Source organism: Taudactylus pleione, unplaced genomic scaffold (genome assembly GCF_031769625.1).
Source record: "Taudactylus pleione unplaced genomic scaffold, aTauple2 ptg000006l, whole genome shotgun sequence".
NCBI classification, from domain to species: Eukaryota; Metazoa; Chordata; class Amphibia; order Anura; family Myobatrachidae; genus Taudactylus; species Taudactylus pleione.
The window spans coordinates 484,723-497,981 of record NW_028284409.1 but is presented as its reverse complement, the minus strand read 5'-3'; the positions used below and the strand labels follow the sequence as shown (position 1 = coordinate 497,981).

The 13,259-nt window shown below is 47.1% G+C and overlaps 1 protein-coding gene across 1 annotated transcript in view; it reads right to left on the bottom strand.

Annotated features, from left to right (window-relative positions):
* Nucleotides 1-13,259, bottom strand: part of ARHGAP18 (Rho GTPase activating protein 18) — a 165,623-nt gene that overhangs the window by 69,114 nt on the left and 83,250 nt on the right. The window contains exons 2-4 of the mRNA XM_088451377.1: nt 10,614-10,810; nt 8,127-8,362; nt 6,494-6,560 (exon numbers count right to left, since the gene is read on the bottom strand). Of these exons, the coding sequence (XP_088307503.1) occupies nt 6,494-6,560; nt 8,127-8,362; nt 10,614-10,810 (500 nt within the window). The remainder of the gene's footprint in view (nt 1-6,493; nt 6,561-8,126; nt 8,363-10,613; nt 10,811-13,259) is intronic.

The following is a 13,259-nucleotide window of genomic DNA, read 5'->3' as shown; positions in this document are numbered from 1 at the left end:
CCAGCACTAGTGAACTACTTGTGACTAGCTTATTGCCAATTAACTAAAACACACCAGGAGACTACACTGATTAATTTGACATTTTGTATACAGAGACTCTGTGTCAAAAAGGAATAAAAGTGCTATGATGCAGCGGTTGCAGCTGTATTCCACGGAAAGTTCTATTGTGCTGCATATACAGACTCAGGCTCTGATTCAGAGGCGCTTGCTATTTTTTTTTTTTTACCAGGGCCTCCAGGCCGCTTGCTAAGCTGTGGTTGACCACCCACAGCTTTAGCGGGCGGCCTGGCCATGGTCGCAATTATCGCGACCATGGGGCTTGCGATAAGGCCCTTGTGGTAGGGTTTCGTCCACCACAAGCCCCAATGAACTTCCTGCTCTAATAGAGCAGGAATTTCACTACTGACATCACGTGTGATGTCAGTAGGGCCGCCCACAAACGGCAGGCGACCCGCCTACAAAACGGAGTGACAGCCGTCCCGTCTTGTAGCAAGCCCCGGAGCACTGCCCGGCCATCGTCTGAATCGGGCCCTCAGTCACACACAGATATGCAAATGTCACATATCAAATGAATCAATGCAGTTTCCTGGTGGGTCTTAGTCGCATTGCACTTAAACTAAGATGCATCTTTGGGTGAAACAGATGCTAAAAAAAAATAAAAAAAAAATAAATCAGTGCATGCAGAGTAGCACTGACCATCATTTGGTGCATTGAGGCTAGGTGTATGAGGCCACATCTGTATAGTAACTTGCAAAAAGCTAAATGGTTTGGAGTTGCACATCAGAGGAAGACTGCGACGTGTGCAGGGCAGCAGAAACTTTCCCCAGTTATTAGCAATACTTGGGTGGAGCAAGGGCATCCATAGATTATTATACACAGAAGACCCATCAGTGCCCAAGTTTTACAGGCTGCGCAAAATAACATACATTTGAGGAGCAATATTCTAATGAGACAAAGAAGTAGAGAGGGAGCATGTCCTCACTTTTCTGAAGGGTGCACAGCTATTCTCACACAGCTCTCTAATCCCATACTTTAAAAAGGGACATCATTTTCAATTGCATTGCCAGACACCCTGTTCCTAATAGAAAACAGAAGTTTGAACCCCAAGCATATGCTTGAATGGGAGACTGCTTGTGCTCTGAAGAAGGAGCTTTTGCAGAGCTTTTTGAGATGATGGTGGATTACTTTGCTACTTATATCCATTGGTCTTCATACGATGGCAAAATCAGAGTTATGGTATAACATACCTTAGATAACTTCTTTTCTTCGAGGTCCATAGGGTCCACATAATCTACCTTGGGGTATGTAGTGGAATGAGCCATTTCACCAAACAGCTCTAGTTTTGTCGCTCCCAGCATGCATCGGTCCTCCTCCCTATATACCCCGCCCCCAGCCACAGGCATTCAGTTTGTTAACAAGCCTAATGGCAAGAGTCGGAAAGTGGAGAAGGAAGTACATCGCACACAAGACACACTCCACATACGAAGAGGGAATCAGTGATACAAAAAAAGCAAAAGAACAGATCTCAACTGAGGCCAGGTGCATCAGGGTCGGTGCTTTGTGGACCCTATGGACCTTGAAGAAAAAGGAGTTATCTAAGGTGTGTTATACCATAACTCTGAATTTCTTCTTCAGGGTCGATAGGGTCCACAGAATCTACCTTGAGGACATCCTAAAGCAGTTCCCTTAATGGTGGGGATGCTCCTGCGCAGAGAGGAGCATCTGCCGCCCAAAGGACACATCCTGGGAGGCAAAAGTATCAAATGCATAGAATTTGATTTAAGTATTGACGGAAGACCAAGTGGCTGCCTTGCCGCCTACCTGCTTGAACTTTCTGACGACCCTTGGGAGGAGGGAGATTGGAGGAAACAGGTATGCCAACCTGAAATCCCATCTCACCGCCAGAGCATCCACAGAGGCGGCTGAGGGGTCCCTTGTTCTGGACGTACCTGGGGACTTTGTGATTGTGACGTGACACCATGAGGTCCATGTCTGGTAATCCCATTTGTCCACCAGGATTTGAAAAACCTCCGGATGAAGAGCCAATTCTCTGGCGTGTATGTTGTGGTGACTTAGGAAGTCGGCTTCCCAGATGAGAACACCTTGGATGAATATTACAGAGATTGCTGGAAGATGGCATTCTGTCCACTGCAGAATTTCTGCCACTTCCCTCATGGCCACAGACTACGTGTGCCTCCTTGATGATTGATGTAGGCCACTGCTGTCACGTTGTTGGACTGAACCTGGACAGGCCTGCCCTGTAGGAGGTCCTGCGACAGTATGAGGGCTCTGTGCAGCGCACAAAGCTCCAATAAATTTATTGGTAGGTGACTGTCTTGCATCGACCACCTTCCTTGGAAGGTGTGGTAACCTGTCACCGCTCCCCATCCTCGCAGACTTGCATCTGTGGTGAGAAGTACCCAATCCAGTACCCATAATGGATGACCCTTGTTTAAACGAGTCCTCTCCAGCAACCAGGCGAGGGAGAGCCGAACCTCTGGTGAGATGCAAATCATCTGGGATTTTATCCAATGATACTGTCCATCCCAATGCACCAGGATCCAATGGACCTGGATCTGGAGTGGAACTGGGCATAAGCCACCATGTCGAATGTGGATACCATGGAGCCCAGCACCTGCTTGCAGAGAAGACTACGCACCAGAGATTGTAGTGCCCCAATCTTACCTTCTGGTAGAAGAATCTTCTGTCCTAGAGAGTCCATCAGCGCCCCCAAGTGTACTATCTGCTGCGTTGGAGAAAGACAGCACTTTTTCCAATTTATTATCCAGCCATGCTCTTGTAGGCAGACAATGGTCATCTGCAGATGACATTGTAACATCTCCTGAGATTGTGCTAATATCAGGAGGTCGTCCAAATATGGCAGTATCCTGACTCCTTGCTCGTCTGAGATGAGCCGTCATGACTGCCATTATCTTGGTAAATACCCGAGGAGCTATGGCCAGCCCGAAGGGTAGCACCTGAAATTGGTAATGTTGCTGATCTACCACCAATCTCAAAAATCCTTGGTTGGATCGAGCAATCGGCACATGCACATATGCATCCTGGATATCCAGGGAGACCATGAAATCCCCAGGCTCCATATCCAGCATAATTGGCCGTAGGGTTTCCATACAGAATTTTGGCACATGGATGAACCTGTTGAGAGACTTCAGATTCAGGATAGGGCAATGTGACCCATTTGGTTTTTGAATCAAAAATAAATTTGATCAATAACCCCTTCCCTGTTGCACCACAGGGATGGGAACTAGGACTCCTGACTTCAGGAAGGCCCCAATAGACTCCCAGTAGGCTGAAGCCCTGACCAGGTCTAAAGGAAGGTGTGTATCCAAGCCTCTGTGGGGGTTGTCTCAGGAATGTGATGGCATAACCTTGAGAAACCAGCTCTCGAACCCAGGCATCCGTAGTTGTCTGATACCAGGAGTGGAAGAACTATAAGAGTTGGCCTCCAACCCTGAGACCACCCAGGGGGAGGCCCGCCCCATCAGACAGTAGACTTACTATCTGGCTTGGAGGCAGGATGTTTGCTTGACCAAGCTTTCTTGGGCTGACGTGTCCTGCGGGCCTAACTCTGTCTAGAGGAAGACTGACCCTTCGCCCTACTCTATGGGCGACAGACCGAGCTGCTGACTGCCTAAATTTAGGGTAGTCGCGGATGGCAATTCAGCTGACTTCGGTGTTGCCAGAGAAGTCATTATGTCATCCAGCTCTGGTCCAAACAGTACCTTCCCCGCAAAAGGCAAAGATTCAAGAGCCTTCTTGGATCCTGCATCCGCCTTCCAGGTTTATAGCCAAAGGGATCTTTGGGCTGCAACTGAAGTTGCTGAGACCCTAGAAGCCAAAATACCTGCATCAATGACCGCTTCCCCCATATACACAGCTGCTTCTCGCATCTGATAAAGAAAAGACTGCTGCTCTCTGGTAGCATCAGGTATAGTACCCTCCAGTGCTGTCATCCATTCCTCCATAGCTTTCGCTACCCAGGCTACAGCCATAGCTGGACTGGTAATAGCACCAGATAATGAAAACTTTGAATTCAAATGATTGTCAAGTTTCTTATCTGTAACCTCTTTTAAAGAGGATGCTGCAGAAATGGGTAACGTAGCGCTCCTAACCAACCTCATGACATGAGCGTCTATCGTTTGGGGAACTTCCCATTTGTTACACTCACCAAGTGCAAATGGGTACTGCGAGGTTATATACCTTGTAGCATGAAAATGCTTCCTAGTAGTTCTCCATGCCTCAGACATAAGATTCGTCAGCTGTTCATAGTCCTTAGCCACCCTTTGACGCTTAAAGACTACCTTGGCTGTCGGTGGTGCCTCCTCTTCCTCTATACTGAGGACAGATCTAACCGCTCTCACCAGAGAGGGGACAGCCACCAGAGACTGATTGTCTTCTTCTAAGACCCAGAACTCAAGAGTCAGAATCTGAAGAGTCCAGGTCACCATGAGGCAACTGATAGGAACCTCTATTATGCCCCTGCTTTGCCGCCACTTGTCTATCTGGCTGCTGAGGAGCTATAGACGGTGGCGTACTCTGACTAGAGTGAGCAGTAGAATTAACTCAACAGGAATTCATAGGGGGCATATACATAGAAGGATGCAACTGCTGTGAATACCCCATTGCATTGGGAAATACCGCAGCCAGAGCTCGCCCTTCTGCGACTTTGTCCACTAAGTGCAACAAAACCTGACACCACCTGGGTAGTTCTAGCGCTTGAGCTCTAGATGTACTGGCTTGAACAGGTAGCTATTTACAACAAAAGTTACACAAACCATCCAGGTTAACATCCTGCTCAGATAAGCCTGCCAAACAAGACACACATGATCTGAGAACTGGCATATCATCCTTCTCACCTGCACTTTTAGACATGACAAATGTATAAATGGTATAAGGTGTACAGTGTAATTGCAACGTGACTCTGTATCAATTAAACCCCCCACACCTTTCAGGGGGATGAGGAGAAACGCAGTGACAGGTACAACTGACAGTCTGAAATAAAAAGGCAGTACAAATACAGCAGCTAGCATTAAAGTCACATACGATGCATAAATATGCACTATTGCTATTGCATATGGTACTCTGAATCAACTAGCCAGCACCGAAGGGGTATACAGGGAGATCGACCAACCTCTGAGACCAACAACTACAGCAGCACACACACACAAACGCGATCTGCGAGCGTCTCTCCACGAGGTGGTCAAAAATAGCAACCAGACGCTGAACTCCGCCCCGGAAGTTGCATCTGGTTTGGGGGAGGAGCGGTCGGGGGAGCACTTGATCTCACCATAGCTGCGATTTTGACGGCACGGGTATGCTGGCCTCATAGTAGTACAGTGTCGGGCTGGGGCATGAAGGGCCCACCGGGGGAAAGCAGTGGTAGGGGCCCATGCTTAAAGGGTGTGGCCAGCCACCACAGAGGCTTAGCTTACCATTATAGAGGTCATAGACTGCAGACAACATGGAAACTACAGTGCATGGTCTGTTCATCCATGTTCTTGCTCTGCCAGGTAACTCACCCTGTAATAGAGTACCAATGTATCATTCAAGAGCAGTGTCTGAAACCCGATATTAGAAGAGGAGGTGGGGCCATCTGGCAGTGGGGCCCACCGGGGATTTCCCCTGTACCCCGGTGGACCAGTCCGACCCTGTAGTAGTAGACGCTTACTAGTGCGCTCTAGTGAGTCTACTACCCGTCCCCGGCGACAGAAGATAAAGACCCGGCCCCCTTAGTGAGGATACGTCACACGAGGCCTTCACCCGCAGCTGCACCAATGAGTCTCCTACACCGGAAGCTAGGACTGCCGCGCACTTATCTGTCATCTCCGTGCCAGACCTGCAGTCCGGACCTCAGCACAGGCGCTAGCTAAGCCACGCTGAGGCCCGCCGAGAACCTCAGGGCATATAGCGGTACTGGTGTTTGTGGCCCCAGCAGAGGTAGTAGGAGTCACAGTACCTGCGTCTTTACCAGCGTCTGGTACTGCTAACCTCGGTATTTCAAAATAACTAAGTAAATCATAAAATAAAAAAGCCTGGGACTGCCTAGGTGGGTCTGGATACTTGCAGCGCACCAAAAAAAAAAAAAAACTGAATGCCTGTGGCTGGGGGAGGGGTATATAGGGAGGAGGACCGATGCATGCTGGGAGCGACAAAGCTAGAGCTGTTTGGTGAAATGGATCATTCCACTACATACCCCAAGGTAGATTCTGTGGACCCTATGGACCCTGAAGAAAGCTTCCAATAGTTTTATTTGTGCAAATAAGACGCACATTTTGAGTCAAAAGGACATTTGGCCTTGTCATCCTGGACCTAACACGCAAAGATGGGCTCTTTTGCGCAAATAAGCCACAGTTTAAAAGGACACATACAGTATGTAGATTCTTATAAATAGCACTGTAAAGCATAGTCACAAATGGGGATTTAAATATGTAAGCTGTGAGACAGTTGAAGACATTGCAATATTTATACATACATTTTTCATTTTTGTCATTTGTAGCTTCACTTTTTTCTGTAGACTGAAATCCATTCAAACCTTCATCCTAAAATATATAACAGGCAGTGTTTAGTTATGTAGAGAAGGCAAAATAAAAAAAAGAAAACTAAAGAAAAACAGTTGCTCATTCTGTAACTACAAAGTGACAGTTGCTGGTAGCATGAAGGATTATACATGATTGCCAAACTAACACTTTTTGTAATTAGCAGTTTAATAACCATACAGCCTTCATACCAGTAATTCCTTTTGGATTGAATGCTGTGACAGTAACAGTATATGTAATACGGAGTCTAGTGCTGGTCACACGCGACCATAAAAATACATTGGATCACTGCAGTGCTATCTGATAGAATCTCTGACCAATTTGGCCCCATAAATAAACTTTGTATACACTCAGATTACAAAGAACAAATCCAAAAGAGAGAACAAAAGACATTATCTGCACTTGCTACACTACTAAGGATTGCTATATGAATTCACATATTTTCCAAATAGATCACAAGCAATCTGATTTTGCTTTGGATCATACAGTACACTAAACGATAGTTGTCCTGAATACATGCTTTTATTCAGCCCTAAATTACTAGGTTTTGAAGCTGCAATTCAGGTTAATTCTTTTAGTTGCAATAACTGATGTGAATTCTTAAATATGGGACTATAAGAAAAAAGCAATACACAGCAAAGTATAATCTTCTTTGAATTATTATGTCATTACTAATTGTCCTAAGGGGGGAATCGGTATGATTTAAAACCGGACGCAAGCCTGGCGGTTGGGATCCTGACACCAGCGTCCCAGCAGCAGTGGAATCGTCGTCAGGTAAGTATTAGCTAACCTAATTCTACCCCCTAACGCTAACCCTCCCTTAGGGGTGCCTAAACCTAACCCCCCCTTCCCCGCTGCCTAAACTAAGTCCCCCGGGGGGGGTGCATAACCCTAACCTTCCCCCGGGGGTGCCTAACCCTAACCCCCCTTCCCCTAGCCTAAACCTAACCTCCCGGGGGGTGCCTAACCCTATGTCCACCCCGGTAGCCCCTAACCTAAACCCGCACGGCTATCCGCACCCGGCGTCCCTTCAATCGGGATGCCGGGCTTTGGGCTCCCGGCGTATGTGTCAAAGGGCAGGCATCGGCATATGACAGTCAGGAAGCCGGCTGTCGGGATTAGGTCCGCCGGCTTCCCGACTGCATACCCTAAGGGGCACCCACACAATACTATCCAAACCTTCTGCTTCTAATTCCCAGAAAGGCCATCATTGCAGATCACTACTAGTGCATGTTGCCTACAAGATGGAACCTATCCAGGAAATAAGTGAAACCCAATTTGTAGGCCAATCAATGTTCTATCAAACATCTGTAACCAGGAATTTATTTAGTCATATACTAGATATAGCTTTTGCCTTTAGACACTATACCATTTTTATTTATCTCATACGCTCATATTCCAAAGTAATGCTTGATTTTATCTATATGATCATAAATATTCATATATATAGTAAAGTATAAAGATATCACATAGCTGAGGTTTCTTGGTAAACAGTAAAGGACTTTGTTCAAGGCATTATGCACAGCAGGAATCATTTACAGCCACACATGTTCAGCAGCATGTGCTTACTTTGTCCTTTGAGCTTTCTGGCTGCCTGAACACATCCCGGACGTCAGGAATCTGATGGTGTTTGTTCTTTTTTCTCAAGGTCTGTTTGACAGTATCAAGTCGTTTCTGGACAGCGGCTGACTGAGTCTTTGTCAAAGTAGATAGGAGCACCATGCTCTCCTGGGAATCTGAGGAATCCTCGCCAAACAAAATGGACAATCCAGCTTCCTTGAGCCATTCCTCTTCCTGTTCCCCCTCTAAAAGCCAGAAAGTGGCAAATGTAAAATACCTGCAGTAAACATTATACATCTAAAAGAGATCAAGGGAAACAGTAGCAAAATATAGATTTTGGGCGGGATGCATGAAGCATCTCGCACTTGCGATGCGATGCACTCCGCTGGTCATTGCATGCATGCTGGCGGTGGTAACGCCGGTATGCATGACAATCACTGCAAAGGACCGCTCTGTCGGTAAGAGTGGCCCTTTGCAATGGATGGCATTTAGCGCTCTCAAAGTGCTTTATTTGTGCTTATATTGGGTTTCTTTGTGATGGAGGGACCTCCAGGTCTAAGACCCAGAAGCCCCTCCTGCGTCGCAGAAGGACGCTCGTGCCGCGGTAGGTGCTGGGAGGGATTCTATTGGATCCCTCTCTCAGCTCACTCCCGATAGAAGCCCATAGGTTTCTATGGGTAACGCCATCAGAAAGATAGCGTTACCCACCACAACCAAGCCCTGGAGTGCAAAGCTTGGTGCATATGAAAAATGTGGTCAAACCCTGCATTTTCCGGGGTTTGACTGCATTTTTCTTATTGATGCATCCTGCCCTATGTCATTTTATTGTTTAAAGAGAAAGGGTGGGATGCATCAATGATAAAAATGCGGTCAAACCCCGAAAATGCAAGTTTGACCACATTTCCCATATGCACCAAGCCCCAGAGTGCTATGCATTCCCTGGCTTGGTTACAGTGGGTAACGCCATCTTTCTGATGGCGTTACCCATAGAAGCCTATGGGCTTCTATCGGGAGTGATGATAGGATCTCTCCCAGCAACCGCCACGGCATGCGCACAAGGACGCCAGAGGGGCTTCTGGGTCATAGACCCGGAAGTCCCTCCATTGCAAAGGGCCGCTCTTACCGACAGAGCGGTCCTTCGCGGTGATCGTCATACATACCGACGTTACCAACTGCCGGCATGCATGTGATGACCAACGGAATGCGACTGCGATGAGTCATGCATCCCACCCAAAGAGAGCAGTAGTTGCCCCCACAATGATCATAGATGTTTCACAGGCTGAATTCAGACAAACTGTTAGTTCCTTCTGAACTAAAAGGCTGATGAATTAAAAGTTAGTGCAGCATGAAAAACAGATTTTTGTTTTCTTCCCACTGTGTGTAGGGGCCAGATGCCATTTAAAGCTTTTCTTATTTTATATGATAATATGGTGATAATACCAGTTCTGGAAAAAGGGATCAAAACTAAAAACAAGGACATATTCTGTACATTAGATACCGTATTATCTCGAGTATAAGCCAAGTTTTTCAGCACATTTTTTGAGCTGAAAAAGCACCCCCTCGGCTTATACTCGAGTGATGCCCACATGGTACGCAGCTGAGTAGCGTACCATGCGGGCCGCGGTGCAGACTGTGTCTCTGTGACACAGCTGCACCGCGTGTGTAGCACTGACCGGAGTTCGGTCAGCACTACACACTGCCAAACAATAAACACACACTGCCGGAGCCGGCAGCTGTGTGTTTATTGTAATCAGCAGCCGATGAGAGTCTGTCAGACTCTCATCGGCTGCTGCTGCTCCCACTGCGGAAGCCATCTTCCGGCTCCCGCAGAGGGTAATGGGAGAGACGTCATGACGACGTCTCTCCCATAATGCAAAGCGGCCGGAGGAGCTGACCAGGAGCGGGGTTTCAGGTAAGTGTTTTTTTTTATTAGGACTACTGGGGGCACTACCAGGGGGGATTACTTCTGGCAGCACTACCAGGGGGGATTACTTCTGGGGGCACTACCAGGGGGGGATTACTTCTGGGGGCACTACCAGGGGGGGATTACTTCTGGGGGCACTACCAGGGGGGGATTACTTCTGGGGGCACTACCAGGGGGGGATTACTACTGGGGGCACTACCAGGGGGAATTAATTCTGGGGGCGCTACCAGGGGGGATTACTACTGGGGGCACTACTAGCTGCTGCATTTCCCACCCTAGGCTTATACTCGAGTCAATAAGTTTTCCCAGTTTTTTTGGGTAAAATTGGGTGCCTCGTCTTATAATCGAGTCGATTTATACTCGAGTATATGCGGTAATAGCTAGTTTCCCTAATTTCCCATTTATTTTAATCAAGACAAAACAAAAGCATTTTGTGACTTACTTCACATTAAGAAATAGTTATGTACATGAGATAATTGCTAGTTTCCCTAATTACCCATTTAATTAAATGAAGACAAAACAAGCATTTTGTGAGTTACTGCACATACACAGAATCTGGGACACAATCTTACCGTCTGGCTCTTTAACAACAACATCTTGTTGCTGTTGACTATTATCAGAGCTTTTCTTAATGTTCTCTACTTCTCCCCAATAGTCATCCAGTGACAGTTCATCTAAGGAGTCTTGTGATCCTGAACGGTTAAATGCTACTTTATCTAGTCCAGGGTTTAAGCTTCCATGGTTCATGGTATAATGCCCATATTTGCGGCTGCAAAATAACAGCAAAAAATGATGCGAGTTTAATATTGGCAAAACTTGCAAATTAATAACATAACACATTATTAAATACTTGCTCTTTTCAATTGCTCCCTCCATGACCTCCTGAAACAAGAGGTCCAAGTGGGCAGTGTGAAGGGGCAACTCTTTAAATTGCATACCATGGTAACATATGCAGCAAATAGTTTCATCAAGTCCTCGGACTGCACAGTGGGTTGGATCTAGGAGGCTAGTTTACTCTCCCATGAGTGCAGGAGAGTTCCCCAAATATGCATTAATAATAATATGCTTAGGTCAAATACCTTATGGCTTTGGACCTCTTGAAAAAAAAAAAAAAAAGCATAGTGCTTAATATTTGTTGTCCAATAACACTGGGGTCATATGTTAGATACTGTCCAGGGCCCCATCTGTGTGGAGTTTGTATGTTCTCACCATGTTTTTGGGCGATCTAGCTTCTTCCCACTTTCCAAATATATACTGATAAGTGAATGTTCTTCTTACAAAAACTCTAGTTTGTCTGTGGTAGGGAATATGGACAGTAAGCTCCATCAATACAGGGACCGATGTGAGTGCTTTAATAGTCTCTGAAGAGTTTGTAGGGATATGTAGGGCTATACAAATAACTTTTTAAAATAAATACTGTAAATTGTCTATACAGTTCTATTATGATAGATGATGCTAACGAGAGAGGCCCTTAACTCTGTTTTCACGGGTATATCCTCCTCCACCTCCTTTTTCCACATGACATGTCTAGAGCTCTGAGCCTGTATCCAGTGGCGTATATATAATGGGTACAGTGTGTGCGGTGCACACAGTCCCACTCCGTACACCCTGCACCTATTTAGTATACTTACCGATCTGGAGCCCTACCCCGGCACAAATAACTGTCAAAATGGCCCTGCAACCATTTTCCTGAAGAATTGCTTGTGTGCAGTACAGACACCAAGAGGGAGACCCTTGCATGTGCAGTAGACGCTGGCACAATGCCAGAGTCTACTCGTAACTGTGCCATGTAGACTAGAGAGGAGGCCGCACACAGGCTCCCCATCCTCTCTTAATCCACCCCTGCCTGTATCTGTGTAGCAAACTGATCAATCGGTATCTGGCTGCCAAACAAATTGATTTGTGTCCGCTTTGTACAATGTAACATCCTCCCTATCTTTTTACACCTACTGTCATCAAATTACATGCGGAGATCGGGATCGGTATGAAATATCGCCGGACGCACGTCCGGCGGCTCTAAATCCCGACGCTGGAAGACCGGCGGTTCTAATGCAGACAGGTAAGTATCTTCCTATTCACTAACCAAACCCCCCCCCCGTAACCCTCCCTTAGGGGTGGCTAACCCTAACCCCCCCTGTAAGTGCCTAAACCTAACCCCCCCTTTCCCGCAGCCTAAACCTAAGTCTCCCGGGGGGGGAGGTGGGTGCCTAACCCTAAGCTCCCCCCGGGGGTGCCTAACCCTAACCTCCCACCGGGGGTGCCTAACCCTAAGCCCCCTTTTCCCCTAGCCTAACCCTAAGCCTCCCGGGGAGGTGCCTAACCTTGGGTCCCCCACAGGAGCCCCTAACCCTCCCCCCCGTGGCTGTCCGCTCCCAGCTTACCTTCGATCGGGATGCCAGGCGTCGGGCTCCCGGCGTAGGTAAAATGACAGGCATCGGGATTTCGACGCCTCTCATTAGACCCTTGCCGGGATTAGACAGTCTGGATGCTGACGGTTGGCATTTAGACAGTCGGCATCCCGACTGCTTACCGCTGAGATCTGGGATAATCATATCTGGTTGCCCTCCAGTGAGGTATTGAAAAAGAGATACTTTTAAGAGAATAGCTAACAAAAAGCAGATACAGGTTTTAAAAGTACTTAACTTGATAATTAACAGAAAAAAACGTATATGCGGGTTTGCGGCTTTAAAAAATACCGTCTTTACATCTGAAACTTATTTACTAATTTTTATCCTTGAAGTATTAAAAGGAAACCCACCACCAGGTGGCGAGCATTTGATGCACTCCTTACAGCAGGGGTGGGAGATTGCCATTTTGATATATATAACATTAGCCGAGGGCCCAGTGCAAGTCGTGCCCCCTCCAAGTGATGTCACACGGATGCAAGGCCACAATCGCCAGTGATTACTGCAATTCCTTGAAGAATCAGGAGGATGCTCCGGGAAGCTGTAAGGACAATGGTGTGACCATGTTAAGCGTCGTAAGGATGCTCCAGGCGGCACTGCTGTATAGATTTTGGCTGCAGGGTGCCATTCTAGGCACCCTGCTAGCCAGATGAGGCTAGCAGAATAAAGCTCAGAGGGCCAGACCAAATTACTCCACGGGCCTTATACGGCCCCCAGGCAGGAGGTTCCCCATCCCTGCCTTCCAGCGATTGCAGTGGCGTGTGTAATTATGAAAAGACACAAATTGGATAGCTAGGAAATACTCCTAACAGA